The sequence below is a fragment of the Lampetra planeri genome, chromosome 31 (assembly GCF_965212315.1).
Source record: "Lampetra planeri chromosome 31, kcLamPlan1.2.h2, whole genome shotgun sequence".
NCBI lineage: Eukaryota > Metazoa > Chordata > Hyperoartia > Petromyzontiformes > Petromyzontidae > Lampetra > Lampetra planeri.
In genome coordinates, this window is record NC_136137.1 from 5318629 (window position 1) to 5340358 (window position 21730).

Below are 21730 nucleotides of genomic sequence, written 5' to 3' on the forward strand. Positions count from 1 at the left end.
ACGTATCATTCCGTTCCGTGTGCCGGCACTTCCATTTTTTTTGTCCGTTCCAGAATCTCGCGCTCGTTTATGACTCCGGGTCGTTAGCGAGTGCTGGTTAGCGAGCGCTGTGTGTGTGTCTCTGTGTGTGTGTATGTGGTTGTGTGTGTGTGGGGAGCGGTGGTGCAGCGATTGGCGCGCTGCGCTACGAACCCGGCGACCAGGGTTTGATTCCCGCTCGTGGTCAACACCAGTGACCGAATATCTGAACCGATTCCTGGGCCTCCCCTAGGTTGACTCGGCCTAAAATGAGTACCCGGTGCGGTGTTGTTAACATCGCCCACTCGGGAGACGAAGGCGGCCGGGAGTAGTATTGGCCACCCCCACCCCCTCGTGTGCTCTGCTGGCCTTCATAGGTGCTGCTCGCTAACAGCACTTGCCCCAAAAGTCTGTTATATGGGGGATTTTTGTCTTGCTGTGGTTTTAACTCCTTTCAACATATACGACCTGGATATGCTGAGCGCACGGGCCCAGCGACGGCAAAGTTGTCGGCAAGAAAAGGGCGCTGTTAAAGGTGTCAACAGGTGAAAGTTTGTACGTTGCTTGAATTGGAGGGGGCCCCATATCACTGGGGTGGAGGGCCACGGTCATCAAGGTGGAGCAATCAAGGAGTGAGGTTCAAGGCAAGAGCAATCGGAGCAACACACCGTACAGTAATACCGTAGCAACCTATGGTGGTGCCCGTCCGCGATTGCCAGAACTGTTGAAGTATTCCTGATTTCCCGTCTTTAAAATCGAGTAAGGTGACGTCATTGCATTCGTATATTATACGTGTGTGTGTGTGCGTGTTTATAATGGATGACGTTAATTTGACGGTCGGTGTGTGGCAGAGAAATTGGCGAGCGGCGTTCGTGTGAGCGGCCTTACCGTGATAGCCCTGTGCTTTTTTCATGTTACTGACAGGACAGTCCTTGTGCGCCATCAACAGCTGCTTCAGCTGGGAAACCTCGTTTCTTAACAGGGCCACCTCGTTCTGGTGGAGACACAAACGAAGACAGCATTAACAGACTGTTGGGGCAGTCGGTGCCGGATTATCCTAGTAGCAAAAGTAGCTACATATGTAGTAGCTACGGGCCCCGCACTTTCAAGGGCCCCGCGCTAAATGCTTTCAAGCTAATCAATTCCAGTAAAGTGATTCTGCACTTGCTCTGTTACTACAGTACTATACTGCCTGCAACGTTTATGAACGACTGGGTGTTTAAGATTAGCGATTTTTTGTTTTATCTGGCAAATGAAAAAAACACAATTACTTTACTATGCAAGTTAAACATTTGTGTTTTTAATATTTTTTTAAATGTAGGGCCAGTTATAACATGCTACAGGCCCCACATACTAGCTTAATCCGGCACTGGGGGAGCAAGTGCTGTTCTCCACCCATGTGCCTTGCGTGCATATCACATCACCGCTCCCAATCCTTGTCCAGACATTCCTACCGAAAGAAATATCCATTCGGCACTGCATCACTCCACCAGGAGAATAGCTCCCCCCCCCCACCCACCCTCTCCCCTGGGGAATTTGATGTCGCAGAACCACTTCTCAAGTCACTGCCACAGGGGCCTTCCTTTTATCCACACTGGAGGCAGAACCCCCCCCCCCCCCCCCCTGAGACTACCACCCCCCCCTCCCCATAGCCTCCCCCACCCCAAGTGAAGCCTTATCACCAGCAATTGCAGGGCTGCTCCTTTACAAAAGCTCCCTTTGTTTTTGTAAGTGGACCGCAACAGCGCGCGTGCACCTGCAGCTGCATGTTGGTCTGCGTCAGCTCCTCGGCCTTCTTCTCCAGCGAGCCCACCCACGCCTTGCGCTTGAGGCGGCAGCGAGTGGCGGCGGCGCGGTTGCGCTCGAGGAACTTGCGTCTCCTCTCGTCGGGGTCTTCGTCCAGGACTCTCCGTCTCCGCCCGCCACCGCCACCGCCACCACCGCCAGGCTGCGGCGTCGCCACGAGCGGCAGCTGCGCGGAAGCCCAACAGCGACGCTCGTCACAGCGATGCATGGTAGTAATAATAATAAGTATTATCACATTCTTGGTTCTTTCGCTGTCTTTCCGACAGACCTGTTCTTCACCCTGAGGACGGCTGCTTGCGTTGTGGCCGAAACGTCGTGATAATTATTTTATGATGTTTTATTTTTGTTATTTTATTATTTCCCTTCTACGTGACTTTTACCGAAAGAACCAAGAAGATGAATCCCTGTAGTCACGAAAGCTTTAAATCGAGTATTGTTATCGTTATAACGATAATTATTTTTAAATACTTTATATTAAGTTCACTTGCTTGCTTGCGCGCTTACGACCGTGCAAATCTTTCGGTCGTTTTTTAACCCACTTCCCGTGATCCAATCGAGCTGACATTTTGCACACAGACTCGTTGTGCGTGACAATTTATTTTCGTGAAAATTTTTTTCCAAAATTTTCCACTTTTTAGGAAAATTTTTTTTTCATATTTTATTTAAAATACCAATGTGATAAAAATGAAACTCTTACTCAAGAAAAACACAAATGAATAATAAAATAAAACCGATGCCACGCATATAAAGGATTTATAGTGAAAAACTTAGTTTTTACGGGTTAATTTTTGTTATCGACGGTCGAGGGTAATAATGGAGGGAGCAGCAGCCGAGGAATGGAACGCTTCCGGGAGGATCGATTTTTTTTTTTTTACAATGCTGCTTCCGACTAATCAAATCGAGTCTGGTTTCTGATGTGACGTGGCGCTGTTGATTATCTCGAGCGGTATTTTTCGTGTCGAAGTTCACCTGTTGTGAACCCTGTTTTGAATATGGATTTTTTTTTTTTTACAGAGAAAACGCATCGGCAAGTGGATGTTTGTGCTAAGGGGAAACATACGGTCCTATTTTTCCGAAGGGGCGCTGTAGAAGCGGTGACAGTCTGTTATAGACTTAACTTGCTGATCTCGTCAAGGGGCATAAACCATCAGGAAAACTCCCGGTCATCCTCACAGCAGCGGTTTTTGGCTGGCCGCCGAACAAAGACGGTCATCGCATCGCCACGCACTTTCAGATGCGCTTCTGCGGCCGTCTGGAACACTCCTTCGAAAGCCTCTAGAGCTATGCACTTTTAAAACTAGATTGAAAGATAATTTCTTTAGAACTGCTTTTTTGCTTAATGTGTCCTTCCCCAGCACCACCGATTAGCACGGTTCGCTACGTCCATTGAAAGATTTTCAAGACAAAGATGCCCCAAATAGCTGTTAACAGGTACCTTTCAAGGCTGGCACGGTACACAATTGGATGGGTGGCCAACACACCATGCCTGAACACCTTTTGTCTCCCCCAGTGGCGATGTTTTTACACACCGCACCAGGTGTTCATTTGAGTCGACCTTAGGGAATCCCAGGATCGGTCGGATAATCGTCACCGGTGTTAGCCATTAGCGGGAAGTCGAACTCGGGTCTCCAGGCTCATAGCGCAGCGTGCTAACCCCTACACTACGGCTCCCCACAATATGTTGAACATGCATAAAATGCGGACGTAATAAGCAAAGCAGTAGCGCTGTGTTAACTCCGCGTGCACGCTCGTACCTGCTGCATCGTGGGCCCGTGGTGCTGGTGGTGGGGGTTGTGGTGGTGGTGGTGGTGCTGCTGCTGCTGCTGCTGGTGGTGGTGGTGCTGCTGGTGATGGGGGAGGTGCGGAGGTTGGTGGTGGTGGTGGTTGTGGTGCGGGTGGTGGTGGTGGTGCTGGGCAGGGTGAGCCACGTGGGGCTGGTGATGTAGGGGCTGTGTTTGCCCACACACGGCCATGCCCGGTGCCATCATCCCCATGGTTCCGTTGGGCAGGTGTGGAGGCGGCTGCTGCTGCTGACTCAGGCAAGCTTTGAGCCTCTGAAAAGACAAATCCCGCACCTCCCATTAGCGCGTACCGCACGCAAAGACGTTCAACGCACAAATGAGACGCAGTTAAATTACCGAAGGCAACAGACTTGCACTGGCATGTGGACGTCTCTAAGAATGGCAGGTTATTAGGCCCCGGGTGGGCATATATCGCGCGATGAGTGTGGGCGGTTAATTGGCCAGGGTGGATATGTTGTACTTCATTGTAGGAAGTAAAAAAAATCGGTTCCTGTGAAGATGCCACGTGGATAGTGATCATAGTGGATGGTGACAGCTTGGGGGGTGGGGGGGGGGCGAGTCCTTCATCCAGCAGTGGATCGATCATGAATGATGGTGATGACGATTAACGGTAAAGGCGCAGCCCTGCAATTGCTGGGCTCACGCCACTGCTGGCTTAAGGAAGCCCCCCCATATGGGAGGGTATCTCAGACTCAATGTTCCACAACACCGACAAGGTGGCGGTGTGATCTCCCCCTCGGCTGGTGCGCAAGGAGGTCGTGGCTGCGATCCTGGGCCCTGATGACGGTCATCGTAGTCGTCATTCACCATGATTCATCCACTGCTGGATGAGGGCCCCCAAGCAAGCAGTTGCCATCCCTCACCTCACAGCCCCGAGATAGAACGATTCCACTTCCTAGCATCTGAATGTCCAGACGATACCGATTAAGTGAGAAGAAATAATATAAACGAGTACAAAAAATTCAATTATAATTTTAATTACAATCCTAAAATCGTGAGAATCTCACGATTTTAGGATTGTGAGAAGAAATAATATAAACGAGTACAAAAAATTCAATTATAATTTTAATTACAATCCTAAAATCGTGAGAATCTCATCAAATCAGTGTGTGTGTGGGGGGGGGGGGGGCGTTCTCCTCGTTTCCCCTCGCGTGGAGAGTTACCCAGACTTCCTCTGGCATTGCCCCCCCCCCCTGCCTCACCCCCCCGCCTGCCTCACCCCCCCGCCTCACGCCCCCCCCCTGCCTCACCCCCCCCCCCGCCTCACCCCCCGCCTCACGCCCCCCCCCTGCCTCACCCCCCCCCCGCCTCACCCCCCCCCCCCCCGACCTCACCCCACCCCCCCCGCCTCACCCCCCGACCCTCCACATGAAAAAGAAGATGTAGGCCACTTCGATGCTCCTGCAAGGTCGTCACCGAGCCAGAGCCAACAGCTCGGTGCGCGGCTCTTAAAGACCATTTCGTGTGACAGTCGTGCGCATGAATTGCAGCTCTGGAAATATTGAGGGTTTAACTGAAATTTTAAAAAAAATTTGTCTCCTTTGTTAGTTTGGGTTGTCGACCTCCACTATAGGGGGGTAGCTCTTCCAGAGAGAGACATCTGAGAGGTGAGAGAGGGGTGTAGGAATTCCCACACTTTACCCCAGCGCACAGGAACGAGTGGAGATACAGCACCAGGGGTGTGGGAGGGAGCGAGAATATCTTGCGGTGAATGTTTTGAAAGCAGAGTAGTGGCGGCACCGGAGGGGTGGGCGGGTGGTGACCTCCAATCGTGCGGAAATTGATGACAGCTTGAAAGAGGGGGGGGGGGGCTGTGCCCTTTACTGTAACAGGAGGACGGGGGGTGGGAGTTCCAGGTGAAGGTGAGATCAGAGGGTTGAGCAAGAGCCCAGGGACTACCGCGGGGATTGTTTTAAAGACGTAACGGACTTAAAACTTCACGCGCAGCTGAAAAGGGGAGGGTGCGGGGCGATGGAGTGTAAAGAATTGATGGTAGATGCATCATCACCCCCCCCCCCCACACACACACAAGCCCGGCTAAGAAAGCTGACAGCTGCACATGTTACATCGGAGCACAAGTCTGGAGATAATGGAGCGTACGAAGAGCCCCATAAATACGCGATTGATAATAATTTATCGAGGGAAAAAGTGGTGTTGGCGTGAATGACTTGAGACGTGGAGCGATGAGGGTTTGATCAAGGAAGCTTTAAAAATTCATCCGCACCTAGTTTACACAACAAAGGCTCTTTCCTAACAGCGTGCTTCAGCCGCACCGAGCCTCACAAAAATAATATCCAGGGCCTACCTTGGCTCCTCCCACCCTCAACCAGTATATATACAAGAACTGTTTTCTTGGAATTTCTCTCACTTGATACAGCTATCGTGCTGTGACGGTTCCACCTGAAGACGGAAGCTTGTGTTGCCTCCGAAACGTCGTGATTTTCCTTTTATTTTACTTTTATTAATTTAAATGTTTCACCTACGTGACTTTTCCGAAAAAACCTAAGAATATGAATCCTTGCAGTCACGAAAGCTTCAAATCTAGGGTAAGACTGCGGGTCGGCACACCGCGTGAATGAACCCGGCGAGCCGAGTTCGATTCCCGCCCACGGCTGCCATCGGTGGCGACGATCTGAACCGGTGCCGAGCCGCCCTCTTTAGCCAATCTGCAGTGAACCAGCACGGTGAAGTATGGTCAAAAAACCGATGTGACCAACAACATGGAGGGGGGCTTCATCCAGCAGTGGATTTACAAAGCGGTTATCATTAGTCTTTCAAAATTGTAACGTGAAAAAAAATGTTTATATTCCGTGTGAAGATGAGTCATTGTGTAGGGAAAACCAATACGACCACGGAGATAACATGCAAACTCCAAATGAAGTGGTCAGGGATAGGAACAAACCCATGACCTCCTGTATACCATGCGAGGTAGTTAACATCGAGCCATTGACAGATGTCTCGGGCTGAGTGGTGCTAACCATCAAACAAAGACGAGTCACTCCATTGCGCGCTTTCAGATGCGCCTCTGCGGCTGTCTAAAACGCTCTTCCTTCCGAAACAAGGAAGCACTTTCAAATCATCTCAATTGAAAACTCCATTTCTTCAGAACGGCTTTGTGTGTTTCAGCCGTTGTCCCCCCCCCCCCACACACCTCCGATTAGCGCGGTTGGCTACGTTCAACGCGAAAGAAGTTCGAAACACACACACACACAGCACATTGTCCCGAAAAGCCCAGGCTGTCAAAAAGCGCCCGTCGGCTCGCGACGATCGAAGCCTGCGCCTGTTGCGTCGTGGCGGCCAGCGGTGGTGGGGGAAGGTGGGGGGGGGGGATTAGCAGGGGGCCCAGGTGGCCGCCTCGCTAAGCGCGCACCGCCAGCAGCGAGTAGGAAACTCCGGTCGGAGTCGCAGGGGACACGGCCGGATAATCCCCCCCCACTCCCCACTCCAACTCACCACCACCCCCCACTACCCCCCCACCACCGGGGGCGTATCCATCAGGCCGTCGAGCAGCCGCGGGGCTCACTGGTGGCGATGAGATCACGAAACGTCGTCACTTGCGTGGCGCTTGTGGCGGGGGGGGTCTCAGGGCGAACCGGGTTTCCATTCCCGCTTATTGTCACCAACACCAGGTGAGCATTATCTGAACCGGTACCTGGGCCTCCCCCAGGTGGACTCGGCCTCAAATGACAAATTGAGTAGACCGGTGCAGTGTGTGCGTGTGTAAAATACCTCTAAAATACCTTCGGCCATCCAAATCCCGCTTCTCAAATGCAATGGGTGATGGTCTAGGGTACGTGGGTCAGGAATTATTGCGCAAAAAAAGTTCGTTGTTTTTTAAAAAAAAACTAGTTTGGATAGATTACCACTGGGAATTAAACATTTGAGTGTGATTGGCACTTGAATAGGTTTAGCAGGGCATTAACAGGCGGTGCCCCATTTGCGCGGATGAAGTGACCTCGGAGGTAGTTCTGTGACGTGCTCTTCCGCGGCCGCTATCCGACACGGGGCGATGCACTGCGAGCTGCAAAACGTCGGACATCGTGTACCCACAACAACAACACCTGGGTACAATCCCGTAAACGTAGGCGGAGATCGACACGGGCATAACGGAGGAGGGGGGGGGGTGTAGGTATGCAGCGTTAACAGAAATGAATGTAAATTTGCCGTCTGTTAAGACATCAATGTTAATGACGAATGAGTTGAGTTTTTTACGCTCTGGGATTGATGTCTGGGGCTGTTGCTGCTGATGCTGCTCGGTGACTTTGTCGCGAACGACGGCTCTGCCGCCCCCCGCCTGACTCTGGCGCCAACGCGGGTGAAGCCGCCGGTGATTTCTGTCCGTGTCCTGCGAAATTGTCTACAAACTCTTCGTAAATAATCCGCTACAACCCTCCCGTAAAGACTTTGCCACCCCCTTGTTGATGGCTTTAAAAAACGCCCGTCCTCACACATTGATTTGATGCGAGTTTAACGAGTTTAGGGTTAGAATGAAAATAATTGCAAAATTTTTTTTGCTTACTCTTTAAGCCGACTCGTTTGTATTTTTCTCTCGCTTCGTCTGTATCGTTTGCACATCCAGATGCTCGGAAGTGGATCGTTTCATCTCCAGGGCTGTGAGCGACGGGGCAACTGTTTCCTTGGGTTGGCCCCCTAATCCAACAGTGGACGAATCCTGGTCGACGGCGACGATGATGAAGGCGACGATGATGAAGGCGACGATGATGAAGGCGACGATGATGAAGGCGACGATGATGAAGGCGACGATGATGAAGGCGACGATGATGAAGGCGACGATGATGAAGGCGACGATGATGAAGGCGACGATGATGAAGGCGACGACGAGAACCGCACGGAAGGAACGAGTGCGCGCAAAGCGTAGACGGTGAGACGGAGGTCAACCGCCTCCGCGCGCACGTGAGTGACGTTTTCACGGCACCCGCGGCCACGCCGACGGTAAAAGTTTCCGCTCGCGCGCTTTTGTAACTTTATTTTGTCACCTTTCCCGGCCGGTCCCCCCCCCCACCCACCCCTAACCCTGCGGTGAGGGGCGAGCCTTGCGGGGCTTGATTTACCGTGGCACTCTTAACGTCGGGATTTATCGCCGCGGTAACGACGACAAACAATAACGACAACAACGAGAACAACAAAAAACCCACCTGCCAGGAAGGAAGATATTTAAAAGCGACGCCCTCATCACCGCCGGTAAATAACAGCTCGAGAAATGAAGGAGGCGCTTGCTCCGCTGCTGCTTTAATTGAGATGCACGGCGCGGAATTCGACGGCAAGTCACGCGGTGGCTTTTATATATCGTATTTTTACGCGGGTAAAAGATGGCTTTCATTGCACGCGTTGATTTGTTTATTTACACCAAAGCACCTCCCCCCCCCCTCCTCCCCACCTTCGGTGATTTGCGTCCGGTAGTGAATTGGGATTTAACGCGTGGACTCCGCCAGGAGCGTGCCAAGCCGTCCAAGCCGAGATTTGCACGACGGGCAAAGCGCGCACCGCGTGTGGCGTTTCTACGTTTTGCCCGCGACGCTTTTGAATCGCTTGACGACAATCGAAGGCGGAATTTTGCACCTCTCGTCGTCGTTCCACTGCTTGATTGGAGTCTTCCCCCCCACCCCACCGTGCTTGGTCGGTAACAAGGAGGGGGGGGGGGAAGGTGACCATACTTCACCATGCAGGGGTCACTGCGGGGCTGTTACAGACGGTGCGGGATGAACCCGAACCCGGTTGAGATATCACGCGCCACCGTTCGCCCGAGGCTTGGAATCGAACTTGTGTCACTAGTTCACAGCGCAGTGCGCTATGCAAATGGCAAGCCGCGGTGGAGCAATGTCAACTACCTCACCTGGTATACAGGAGGTCGTGGGTTCGATCCTGACCCTGACGCCTGCTGCTGTATATTTGGAGTTTGCATGTGTCTCTTCCCCCCCCCCCCCCGCCCTGTGATCGCGTGGATTTTTCTCCGGGTCATCTGGTTTTTCCCCCTCCACATTTCGAACCAACATCACACGTTTAGAGTATTTACCTGCTATAAATTTCCACGTGGTCAGCCAATTCGTGAAGCTATCATTTGTGGCCCGGTCGCTTCTGAAATAATAAAATAGCTCAGTGAGGCCTTACCTGATAAAATAGTTTAAAAGTTCAGTTTTACCTCCCTTATCGTGTTTAGGTAACGAGGTTCATGGTGCAGTGTGCCAACCACTGGACTACCGCCCCCCACCTAGCAGCTCAGTGCGGTGAGTACATTCAGACAATTACAGCTTTAAGTGCCACTTTCCCAAGACCGCAGTCGTTCGCCTAATGTGCAAATTACAACAAAAAAAATAACGTAATTATAAACACATTTTGAGGGTTTAGTGCTGTGTAATTGCAGCGATTTGCAAACTCTTGGCTTGACCGAGGACAAATTGTGATCCGTTTTGAATTGCACATCAAGTGGCATTTCATATGCCCCTTGCAATGCCTCCTGAAACTCCATGCCCCTTAAATAAATACAATTGTCGAATTGACAAATCCCGGTCATTCTCAATCCACGACTGGGTGAAAGCTCTCTCTCCCTATCGTGTATGTTCTGGAGGTTGGTTGACCATACTTCACCACGCTGGTCGGTGAAGGTGGTAGGGGTATGTGGAGGCCCCAGGATTAGTTGAAATATCGCTCGCCACTGATATTAGCCGTAAATGGGGAGGGGGGGGGGAATCGAACTGGGGTGGGCCGGGTTCATAGCGGAGTATCGTAACAACTGCGCCACCCTCCGAGCGTCGCGAGGCCACTTGTCAATCCACACGTGATACTCGTGATTACGCACCGCAGCAGATACTCATTCAAGACCTAGTCGACCGCTTCGGTCGTTCGCACTGTTGTTGGTCGTGGGTGGGAATCGAACTCTGCTCGCCGTGGTCCGTAGGGCAGGGTCCTGACCGCTACTACACTCACTCTTCCCGTATATACATATGAGCAAAGAACACGCGCGCTCACAATCCACGTGTACATGTAATTTTCCGCTTAAGCATATTTCCAAAAATGAGCGTGTTTCTCAACACGCACACACGCGGCCGGTTCTCTGTGTGGATGGTGATTCACGTGGGGCGGGGCGGGGTGGGATTGGCGTTCGCTTCCGCTGAACGAGAAGGCGCGCTCGGCGCTTGCTTGCACCACCGTGGCTACCGCTCTCCCGTGAACCTCGCACGCTCCTCTGGTGTGCCAACCACTCGCCCACTCGCCATGCTGCTGGTCACAATAACACCCTCGCTCATTTGCTATGACAACAGCCATCGCGATATGGAGTGCGGTTTTTTTTATAGTTTTTCTCTCTTCTCGCGAAGAACAACAGCGGCCCGTCTGAGTCACGTCGACCATCCCCGTGTCTCACACCCGTCCCACATGAACGTGTTCCACCCACTCGTGCCGCTGGCTATGTACGGCGTGAGAAAAGTTCAACGTGGATACGAGCACACCTGCCCTCAAGCACCGCCTCCGAACGCATCCACGAGCATCCGAGCCGTCCGCTCGGATGCCTCGGGGAAGGGGTACCCGCCCACCTGGTGCGACTGCTCGAGCGAGAATGCGCCAGTGATGGACAACGCTCGGACACGCTGACGACAGCAAAGGTGCAGTAGCTCATTCCACCGCCGGCAGAAGGGCCCTTCGCCTGGGGGGGGGGGGGGGGGGAAGGTTCTAGAGGGGGCCAGATGAGTGGTTGTTTTTGGCCTACTCTGCTGCGAATCGGAAGACTCGGGATCGTAAGTTTCTTTCCCCCCCCCGGAATAAAAAGCCCGTCGAGCTAAGAAGCGCTGTCATGGGTGACTCGGCCGGCAGACATCTTGCGTACCAGGTACCAGGCGAGGGAGATGACATCTCCCCGCTGCTGCGTGGCGCATCCAGGGAGCGATCTGCTAAGCAAATTGAATTTCAAATCCGGACGATGGAGGGAGACAAATTGAGGTTCGCGATGGCGGAATACAAATCTATTTTTGTTTCCCTCCGGCAAAGGGGACGCACTGCGGCAGGATAAATGGTGCGCGATATGCCGCCAGGGAGCCCGAGGCAAGCGCTGTGGGGGGGGGGGGGAGCAATGTTCTGGACCCTGCCCATTGAATGGCGCCGTCCTCTTGGCATCTCCATCTGGGAGTGGTGGAGCGGTTTCATCCTCGGCACATTCGCAAGCCAAGCAAAACGCATCTGGCAACTGCGGCAGAGAGGGAGGGAGAAGAGTGCGCATTCCCCCCTTTTTCGGTTCGCGAGTTTCCAGCTTCGCGAGTGTCTTCACCCGTCCCCGAAAAAGAAAAAAAACGCGGTCGGCAGGAAGGACAACGAAAACCCTATTTGTAACGCACTCTTGTACGACCCACGTGTGCATATTCACGTTACGCTATTCCATTGTTATTCATGAAGCTGCTGTCCGCGATTTTCCACCATCCGCGAATGGCATGTGGAACGTGACTCGATTGCATGGAGAGTGAAAGAAAGTGATGAGAAAGTTAGAAATGTGAGAGTGAGAGAATGATGTGAGAAAGCACTGAGGCCCAATGGTGAGATTATTTTCACATACAGAAAAACCTTGGGATTGCGAGCATAATTCGTTCCGGAAACGTGTTTGTAATCCAAAGCACTCGTATATCAGTGGTGATCACTTGACACTCTACAGACAAAGCGTATATACACGTACTACTCGTATTGCAAGACCTCGCTCGTTTATCAAATTAATATTTATTTTAAAAAATTGCTCGTCTTGCAAAACACTTGCAGACCAAGTTACTCGCGATCAAAGGTTTTACTGTATTTTGTAGCTTATTTAGGCAATCCATTTGTAGGCCAATATCATTCTCAGCGAACTTTGCTTTTCATGAGCATCACGGCAACGCAATCCTCGCAAACAACGAGGACATCCTGTGGGGTATGCGATGTGTGCACCTTACGCTATATATAGCAAAACGTGTGCATGCGTGTTTGATCACGTAGGTAGCAGGCCTTGGCACTCCCGCCCTCATCGTAGTCAACTCTCTCACGGATAACCGCAGCAGGGATTAAGTCGGCGACGTTTTGGCGAAACGTTTCGTGGTTTGGTCCAACGGCCCACACAGTTTTTAAAAACTTGTGCGTGTAATTTGCGTGGGCCGTAAATACGATGGAGTCTTTGCGCGTGCGATTCAAAGGACGTATCGTGAACATGCGAATCTACTTTCACTGAGCCCATTTGCATGTCCAGCTCTTGGTCCATCTACCCACTTTTCCATCCATTCATCTGTCTGTCAATCTACACATTTGTCCATATATCCAATTGTATATCCATAATCATCTGTCTATATATATATATGTCTAGACATCTACCTAACCGTTTGAGTGTCTGAACCATCTATCTGTCCATTCACCTGTCGATTTGTCTATCCATCCATCTGCTCATCTATCCCATCCCATACCTACGCTCAATTATATATTATTATTCTAATAACTGCGACTCGTACTTGCTACATGCTTGCTTTCTGCGAGTCCTCATTTAATGCGGTGGTAAATGCGTTTGTGAAAAGTGCGGCGAGAATTTAAGAATGTCTGTATATCCATGGACGGCACGAATAAACAAATGCAAACAATTAAAATTGGAATCACGTTATGCGTCATAACGGGGTCGCATTCTGCGTCCGTGTGGAAACGCACCATGGAAACCCTCCCGGGGCGAATACTGTCGTCGAAAAGCGCATCACAACCTGGCACCGACCAGCGTGCCGAAGTATGGTTAAATAACCCCTACCCACCAGCCATGCCATGGGGGAGGCCACTCATCCAGCAGTGGATGTCGAAAGAGAGAGAGCGCGTGTACAAGTGTGCAAACGCACATCGCGTATTATGACAAAACGCAACTGTTGCAGCCGACCGCTGTAACTTGGTGGGGCTAGCGGTGGGTTTTGTTGGAGCGGGGATTTCTCTGCCAGATATTAACGGATTTACATTTTTACTCGGAGTGCTCTGTGGCAATAGACCAACGTTATTGAAGTGTTGCACACTCCGTGCAATTTTCATCGCCGTCTTACCCTGAAATCCAACGAAAATAAAATTTAAATCCGTGCCATTTTACTCGCAATGCTCTGCACCTTTCTTCAATAATTCGGCAATGATTGAGGCTTAGAGGTGGGGAGCGGTGGCGCAATGGTTAGCACGCCACGCTATGAACCCAGAGACCTCCGGCGGTTCGATTCCCAGCCACGGCGATCATCGGTGGCGAGTGATACTTGGAGCCGGGTCCTGGCACCACCCACCCCCTTCATCAAACCCGCACGGGCCCATGTGGCGAAGTATGGTCAAACCACCCCCACTACCACACAGCGCTAGTATGGGTGACCGCCACGTAGGGCAGCTTGTTTTCGGCAGCTGACGGGCAGTGTACTTCTATGCTCCCGTGTCTGCTTCCCACTTTTAACCACCCGCACTGACTGGTGCGGTGGAGTATTGCCAAGTGACCGCTCCACTACTGTGACATGTGCTGGGGAGGAGGCACCTCATTCAGCAGTGGATCGACATAGGGACTGTACGTGTACACATCGTATAGGTATCATTTCGAAAATATTTTACTTAATTTGCATTGGCCGTGTTTGACTCCGGTCCAACTCTTACAAATGACACTGTATCCTGGGGCGCCGCGGTGGCGAGATGTTAACTGCCTCGCCTGGTATACAGGAGGTCGTGGGTCCAATCCCAACACCAACGCCTGCTGTACATTTGGAGTTTGTGTGTCTCTCGCTCTCTCCCGTGAAATTTTCTCCGGGTCCTCCGGATTTTCCCTCCACACTTAGAATCAACACGCATTTAGAGTATTTGGCTCCTCTACATTTCCACACGATGATAAGCCACTTCGTTGACCTATCAATTGTGGCCAGGCCACTTCTAAAGAATAGCTATATAGCCTTAATTGGTAAAATAAAATAAAAGTTGCGTTTTAGTTTACTCTGAAATTTCTCACCGCAGTAAAAAAACCGTTGTATTCAATTTGTGGCTCATTTTACGAAATGCGTCGATCGGTTCGACACGCGCACTACGAAAACTGAACCAGCGCGGTCAAGTATGGTCAAACAACCTCCACGCACTGACACGACGCGGGGGAGAAGGCCCTCATCCAGCAGTAGATCGGCACACCACACACAAAATCCCCAAAACGTTACCGGTAGGAATTGCACATCGCGAAAAGAATCCACTCGCACTTGAAGTGATAAACAAATGAGCTATTCATTGCGTTTCTCGGGCAACGAATCATAATATTTTCATCGCCCCCCCCCCCCCGCCGAGCGTGACAAATCCCCTGGCTTATTAAGAGTCTTTGTGGCATCTGCAGCGATACGAGACGCAATGTAACACTCCGCACAGCTCACACAACAACGCACACGGCCAGCGCGCGTCCAAGGAACACAAGAGGCACGGGGCGGGATGCACGATTGGCATCCAGTGCTGTCATCGCTGTCACCGCGCCATCGTGATCTATCCACGGAAGTCATGATCTATCCACTGCTGAATGAAGGCCACCCCCACCCCACTCCTGTCTGGCCGTCTTCGTGGCCACCTGTCCGTGTGTGACACGGCGTCACAATCATTCCCGTGAAGGTTGAGAACCAACTGGAAGGAATTCTTTACGAAACTCTCTGGTTCTTTCGGTAGAGTCACGTAGATACAACAAATAATAATAGAACGACGTTTCGGTCGCAACACAAGCGTCCGTCATCAGATGACGGACGCTTGTGTTGCGACCGAAACGTGACTTTACCGAAAGAACAAGAGAGTAAAGATTCCTGCAGTCACGAAACTAAAGCTTCAAATCAAGATTGAATTCTTGACTATAAAGTGCTGTTGCTTTTGTCGGCGCGGGGGGGGGGGACTTGCCGTCGAGAAAAGTGGGGGGGGTGGATTTACCGGGGAAACGATTGCCCAAAATATTAAAACACTCCGAAAGCAGAAGCCAGTCTCCCCGCCCGAACGACCATCGAATCCGTCCCTTCTATCCGTGGCTCTATGGGACGATTCGCGGACGGTCAGCACTAACGGCGGGAGTGGCGGCCAAGGACACGGAGCGCTTCCCGAGGTGGCGTCCCACCAACGAGATGGAGCGACGGAATCGGCTCGTGGGCAGGTGCCGGGTGGAGCATTATTATTATTATTATTGTGTCAGCGGGCTTGGGGGAGGCCTTCATCCAGCAGTGGATTGACCATGACTGATGATGATGACGGCGAAGGATGTATCGTTACACCCATAATATTTGACACGGACCCTCCCGCCGCTCCCCCCAAACCCTTCCCTCCCGTGGCAACTTGGCCCCAAACCTCCAAAAAAATTAAAAATTGTTCCGAAGCATCCGTGCCTACAAGCAAGTCGTGCCAGCCCTACATTAGGGTTGGCAGAGGCACCGCACCGTTGGAAATAAAGTAAAAACGAAAGTTGTGCTTCGTGAATTCTGGTCTATGGTTGAACACTGTAAAACCCCAACTCTCTAACCCATCTGTTATGCTATGGGTCTATATGTCAGTGGATCTCTCTATGCATCCGTGTGTATTCACGTGCTATTCTATGGGTCCTGTGAATATCGATGGCTTTCTGTGTTAGTTTATGCAGCTTTTACGTGAGGTTATTGGTCTGGATTTGAAGCTTTCGTGACTGCAATGATTCATATTCTTAGGTTTTTTCGGTAAAGTCACGTAGGTAAAAACATTAAAAGTAAAATAAAATAAAAATAAAAATCACGACGTTTCGGAGGCAACACAAGCTTCCGTCTTCAGGTGGTACCGTCACAGCCACGACAGCTGTATCAATGTTTTTACCTACGTGACTTTACCGAAAAAACCTAAGAATATGTTATTGGTCTGATTGAGTCCATGGGCCGCTGGGAGTACACAGCTCTGCATGCAAGTCGATGGATTTCTACGTTCGCTTATGGGTCTCCATGCGAGTCCATTGGTCTGTGTGGAATCCATGGATTTTCAGTAAGTCTGTGCGTCTCCGAGCGAGTCCACGAGGTCTCTCCTCTGTGTGTAATTCCAGTAGTCTTTATTTTAAGTCTGCGTTTATCCACGGTAGTTTACGGCCCCTATGTAAATCTACGGCTTCTACGGACACCGTAAAACCCCCCGTGTTCCAGAGATTTGGCGAGCACGCCATGGGGCATGCGATGGGATCGGTGCAACGATGGGACAGGGATTATTTCGCTAAGTGGCGTGGCCTATAGCTTAAGCCCCACCCCCGCGCCCGTCTCTTTCTTACACGAGGCACTAAACCAGGTCTTGCCCGCTCAGCACCCACTAAATAAAGACCCCCCTGTGGCATTTTTGACAGAGCAAATGGCATTTACTACCCCTCCCCTCCATCTCTTCGTTTGCCACGGCCACGAGTCATCTATCAGTGGATCAGCCTGGCGTCATTCATTCAATCAATCGTCTCGTGTCTTTTTTAATTGGGTGCGTGTGCAACAAAACACAAACAACAACAACAATAGGCGTGTCGCTCGCCGCTAAAAATTAACGGTGATGATATGATTGTCATCAAATCCTGTTCTATCTGCTGCTGGATGAATGACCTTCCTGTCGATGGTATTAAGTGACTGACACCAGGCACGATCTACTACCCACTGTTGGTTTGAATGGCCTTCCCTTTGCTGGTATTAAGTAATCAACATCGGCCATGACCAATCCACTGCTGGATGAAGCCTTCCCGTTGATGGTATGACGTAATCGACATGATCCACGACCTACCCATTCCTGGATGAATGGCCTTTCTGGCGATGCTATTAAGTAATCAACATGAGCCACGGCCTAACCCACTGTCAGATGAATGGTCCTTCCTTCTGATGGTATCAAGAGTGATCGTCGGCTATGATCGATCAACAGCCGGATGAGTGCCTCTCCCCGAGCCAAGGCCATCTCTCACGCTCCTGCAAAACAACGATCCATCCGGCACCTGCCCACGAGGCAACCCCTTCCCCCCCCCCCCCATCGCTCGACGTCCAGCAGCGAACACACTCCCGAAACATGATCGCAACGACGACGTAACGAGCACCCGTACACCGACGTAATGAAGGCCAATATCACCCACGTGGCCATGCGGGGCCGACGGGGAAGGCGCTCATTGGCGAGCGACGTATTAAGGCCGGCGCAACGCACGCGGAGGTGGTGTGGCCGACACGGCCGGCCGCCTTTGTCTCCCCCGGTGCTGATGTTCATGCACCGCGTCAGTTACTCTTTCGCGGCCTAGTCGAACAAGGGGAGGCCCAGAACTGACGAGGATAGCACTCACTGCTGCTATCAGCCCGGCCCTCGGAATCTGAACCGAGACCGCCAGGTTTGTAATGCGGTGCGCAAACCACCGTGCCACCGCTCCCCACTCTTAAACGCAATCACACACACACACACGTTGGAAAAATTACATTAGAGGCTGTCTATTAAGGATGTATCCATTGTAAAAAAAAAGTTGATAATTAAGACAGAGGATTGAACGGCGTGGTTAAAATGTTACCTACGCATCCACTTTCATTGTTCTGATAGAATGTAGCAGACTGAATGGATAATTGTCAGACGCTCCGGAAAGTAAGACGCACCCCCAACATCAAGCTCCCTGCGCATCCATTCAAATCGGGATTCTCTCGACGGTCACTCGGAAGGTTTTTTTTCTTCCCCCGCAACCATCAGGCGCGTGCAGTGCGTCACCACTTTTGAGATTCGGATGGAAGAACAATTGGCAGACAACATTTGGAAGGGGGTGGACCGCACACGTTGGGTCACAAAGAAAAGACTGGGGGCTTCGAGAATGAGAAGTTATCAAAAGCAGAAGTTAAATTCCCGGGTGTCTACCTCGCCCGGTATACAGGGGGTCGGGGTACAATCCCAACCCTGACGTCTGCTGTACATTTGGAGTTTTGCGTGTCTCTCTCCCCGTGGTCGCGTGGATTTTTCTCCGGGTCCTCCCCGTCCGGTTTTCCCCTTTCGTTGGGCTATCGTTCGTGGCCAGGTCGCTTCTGAATAATAGCTACATAGCTCAGCGGAGCCTTACCTGGCAACAACAACAACAACAAAAGCCCGTCGAGCTAAGGAGGTATTTTATTTTCAAAGGGCTACTCGGCAGGCAGAAACTCCGAGCAGGTTGGCCTTCCACGTCCTTTTGTTCGCACTTACAGCTCAACGACAGCAGAGGGAGATGGGTCAAGAGACAAAGATCCCCCGTATAGCCTTCAACAGACTGTTAGGGCAAGTGCTGTTAGGGAGAACCACTGATTAAGATAGGCACAAGCACACGAGGGGGTGGGTGTCCAGACGCACGCCCGCCCGCCTTTGTCTCCCCAGTGGCGATTTTTTTGGACACTCCACCCCAGGTACTCACTCGAGGCCGAGTCGACCTACGTTAGGCCCAGGACCGGTTCAGATGAACGTCGCAAGTTGTTGTGCCGTGAGCGGAAATCGAACTCGGGTCGCCGAGTTCGTAGCGCGGCGCACGAATCCCCAAACAGACTACAGCTCCCAAATACAAAGACCCCCTCCCCCCAATAGCCTTTAACAGACTGATGGGGCAAGTGCTGTTAGCGAGCTGCCAATCACACACACACAAATACACGCCAAACCGACCACCCCCCCCCCCCCCCTTGGCTTCGCTTGGTCTTACTCTGGCGGTCGTAACATCGAGGATGTTAAGAACGCCGAGCAACACCGCCAACCCGTAGCTTCTCCGAGCCATAATAATCCATCCCATCCGCAAACCAAGCGGATTGTCCGAGTTTAACACGTAGTCGGATTTCGCGACCAATATCATCCATAATACGGGTTTTTTTTTGGGTTAGATCGCGTAAATATATCAACGTGTCGTTAAACCCGTCACCACCCGACACAGCCAACTAGTAAGGGTTGTCACGTAAACAGAACGTGGCCAATTCGTCACTAGTACAGCACACCAGTGTGTTGGAGAGCCAAGCCACAACATTTACAATTTGACATTTCTCTTTTCGGGTTATCTCGCCGGTGTGGCCAGCTCGGCGCACATCCAACGGCCCTCGTCGTGCTGAGCCCCCCACCCCCCCCCCCCCCCAAAGGGCTCGGCAACACGTGGTACCACTTTGGCAGGGCAGCGACCGCGCACTCAACACACCGGCGTTGTCGTTGTTGTTGTTGCAGCACTCGGAGCGTGAGCGGGTGGGTGGGCGAGTGGGCGACTGCGTGATTGAGTGGGCGGCTGCGTGAGTGACTGCGTGCGTGGGTGAGTGACTGCGTGAGTGGGTGAGTTGGTGAGTGACTGCGTGAGTGAGCGGCTGAGTGAATGAGTGCGTGAGTGACTACATAAGTGAGTGACTGCGTGAGAGAGTGGGTGGTTGAGCGAGTGACTGCGTGAGTGGGTGAGTTGGTGAGTGAGCGGCTGAGTGAATGAGTGCGTGAGTGACTACATAAGTGAGTGACTGCGTGAGTGAGTTGGTGGTTGAGCGAGTGACTGCGTGGGTGGGTGAGTTGGTGAGTGACTGCGTGAGTGAGCGGCTGAGTGAATGAGTGCGTGAGTGACTGCATAAGTGAGTGACTGCGTGAGTGGGTGAGTTGGTGAGTGACTGCGTGAGTGAGCGGCTGAGTGAATGAGTGCGTGAGTGACTACATAAGTGAGTGACTGCGTGAGTGAGTGGGTGGTTGAGTGAGTGACTGCGTGAGTGGGTTAGTTGGTGAGTGACTGCTTGAGTGAGCAGCTGAGTGAATGAGTGCGTGAGTGACTACATAAGTGAGTGACTGCGTGAGTAAGTGAATGCTTGGGTGAGTGCATGAGTGACTGCGTTAGTGAGTGGGTTGGTGAGTGAGTGGGGACTGTGTAAGTGGTTGGCCGAGTGAATGAGTGCGTGACTGCGTGAGTGAGTGACTGCGTGGCTCAGTGCATGAGTGACTGCGTGATTGAGTGGGTGGCTGAGCGAGTGACTGCGTGGGTGGGTGAGTTGGTGAGTGACTGCGTGAGTGGGCGGCTGAGTGAATGAGTGCGCGAGTGACTGCATAAGTGAGTGACTGCATGAGTGACTGCGTGAGTGCATGAGTGCGTGAGTGGGTGAGCTGGTGAGTGACTGTGTGAGTGAGCGGCTGAGTGAATGAGTCCCTGAGTGAGTGAATGCGTGAGTGGGTGGGTGGCTGAGCGAGTGCCTCGTGTGTTGTTTGAGCACACCGTGGACGAGACGAAACAGCAGCCCGTGGGTCAGACCAGAGCCCCCAACGTGGCCTGAGTAGGAATCTAACGGGGAAACTGCACCAACGCTCTTCTTTAACTTCCCAAATCCCCATCAACATCTTCTCAACATTGCTCACATTGTTGTCACTCACTCAATCACTTAATCACACACTGAATCATGCAGTCACTCAATCACGCAGCCACCCAGTCACTCACACAGTCACTCACACAGTCACTCACTCAATCACTCACGCAGTCACTCACTCATCCACCCAGTCACTCACTCACTCAATCACTTAATCATACACTCAATCACGCAGTCACTCATTCACTCAGCCACCCACTCACTCACGCAGTCACTCAATCACGCAATCACTAACTCACTCAATCACAGAGTCACCCCCACTCACTTATTTACACAGTCACCCACTCACCAACTCACCCACGCAGTCACTCAATCACCCACCCACCTACTCGCACAATCAATTATTCACCCACCCACCCACTCACTCACGGAGTCAGCCACTTGATCAATCGCTAATTCACCCACTCCCTCACCCACCCACTCACCTCACTTCTCTTTCCGCTTCTTCCCCTCGCACTGCTCCACTCTGGAATTCCTTCCCTGCGTCTCTTTCACCAACTGACAACCTTGCTAGATTCAAGCAAACGTGCTGCACTCTTTTGGATTGCATCTTTGAAAGTGCCGTTTGTTACTGGCCGTTTGTTCGCACCTCTGCTCCGAACCCTCTGTGCCTATCCACGGTGATCATGGTAAAACAAAAAGTTGCGTGGTGGCACCGTGGTTAGCGCGATGCGCTGTGAACCCAGCGACCAGTATCGGTGTAGTCGCTATTGGTTTAGAGGTTCTCTAAAAATGTAAAATAATCAGCCACGATCAATCCACTGCTGGATGAACACCTCCGCCAAGCTGTCACCATCGCAG

General features: G+C 51.8%; 1 protein-coding gene and 2 long non-coding RNA genes across 3 annotated transcripts in view; 2 read left to right on the forward strand and 1 right to left on the reverse strand.

The window, feature by feature from the left end:
* The window catches only part of LOC144729134 (uncharacterized), a 350979-nt gene that overhangs the window by 19675 nt on the left and 309574 nt on the right, over nucleotides 1-21730 (forward strand). Inside the window, exons 2-3 of the long non-coding RNA XR_013587635.1 lie at nucleotides 1751-2033; nucleotides 8206-8540. This is a non-coding gene — a long non-coding RNA (uncharacterized LOC144729134). The remainder of the gene's footprint in view (nucleotides 1-1750; nucleotides 2034-8205; nucleotides 8541-21730) is intronic.
* Nucleotides 1-21730, reverse strand: part of LOC144729133 (cyclic AMP-responsive element-binding protein 5-like) — a 125976-nt gene that overhangs the window by 2467 nt on the left and 101779 nt on the right. Inside the window, exons 4-6 of the mRNA XM_078609091.1 lie at nucleotides 3579-3878; nucleotides 1775-1990; nucleotides 907-1012 (exon numbers count right to left, since the gene is read on the reverse strand). Coding sequence (XP_078465217.1) covers nucleotides 907-1012; nucleotides 1775-1990; nucleotides 3579-3878 — 622 coding nt within the window. The remainder of the gene's footprint in view (nucleotides 1-906; nucleotides 1013-1774; nucleotides 1991-3578; nucleotides 3879-21730) is intronic.
* LOC144729125 (uncharacterized) lies at nucleotides 8669-11300 on the forward strand. The gene is made up of 3 exons (XR_013587631.1): nucleotides 8669-8828; nucleotides 9805-9871; nucleotides 10961-11300. It is a non-coding gene; the product is annotated as an uncharacterized LOC144729125 (long non-coding RNA).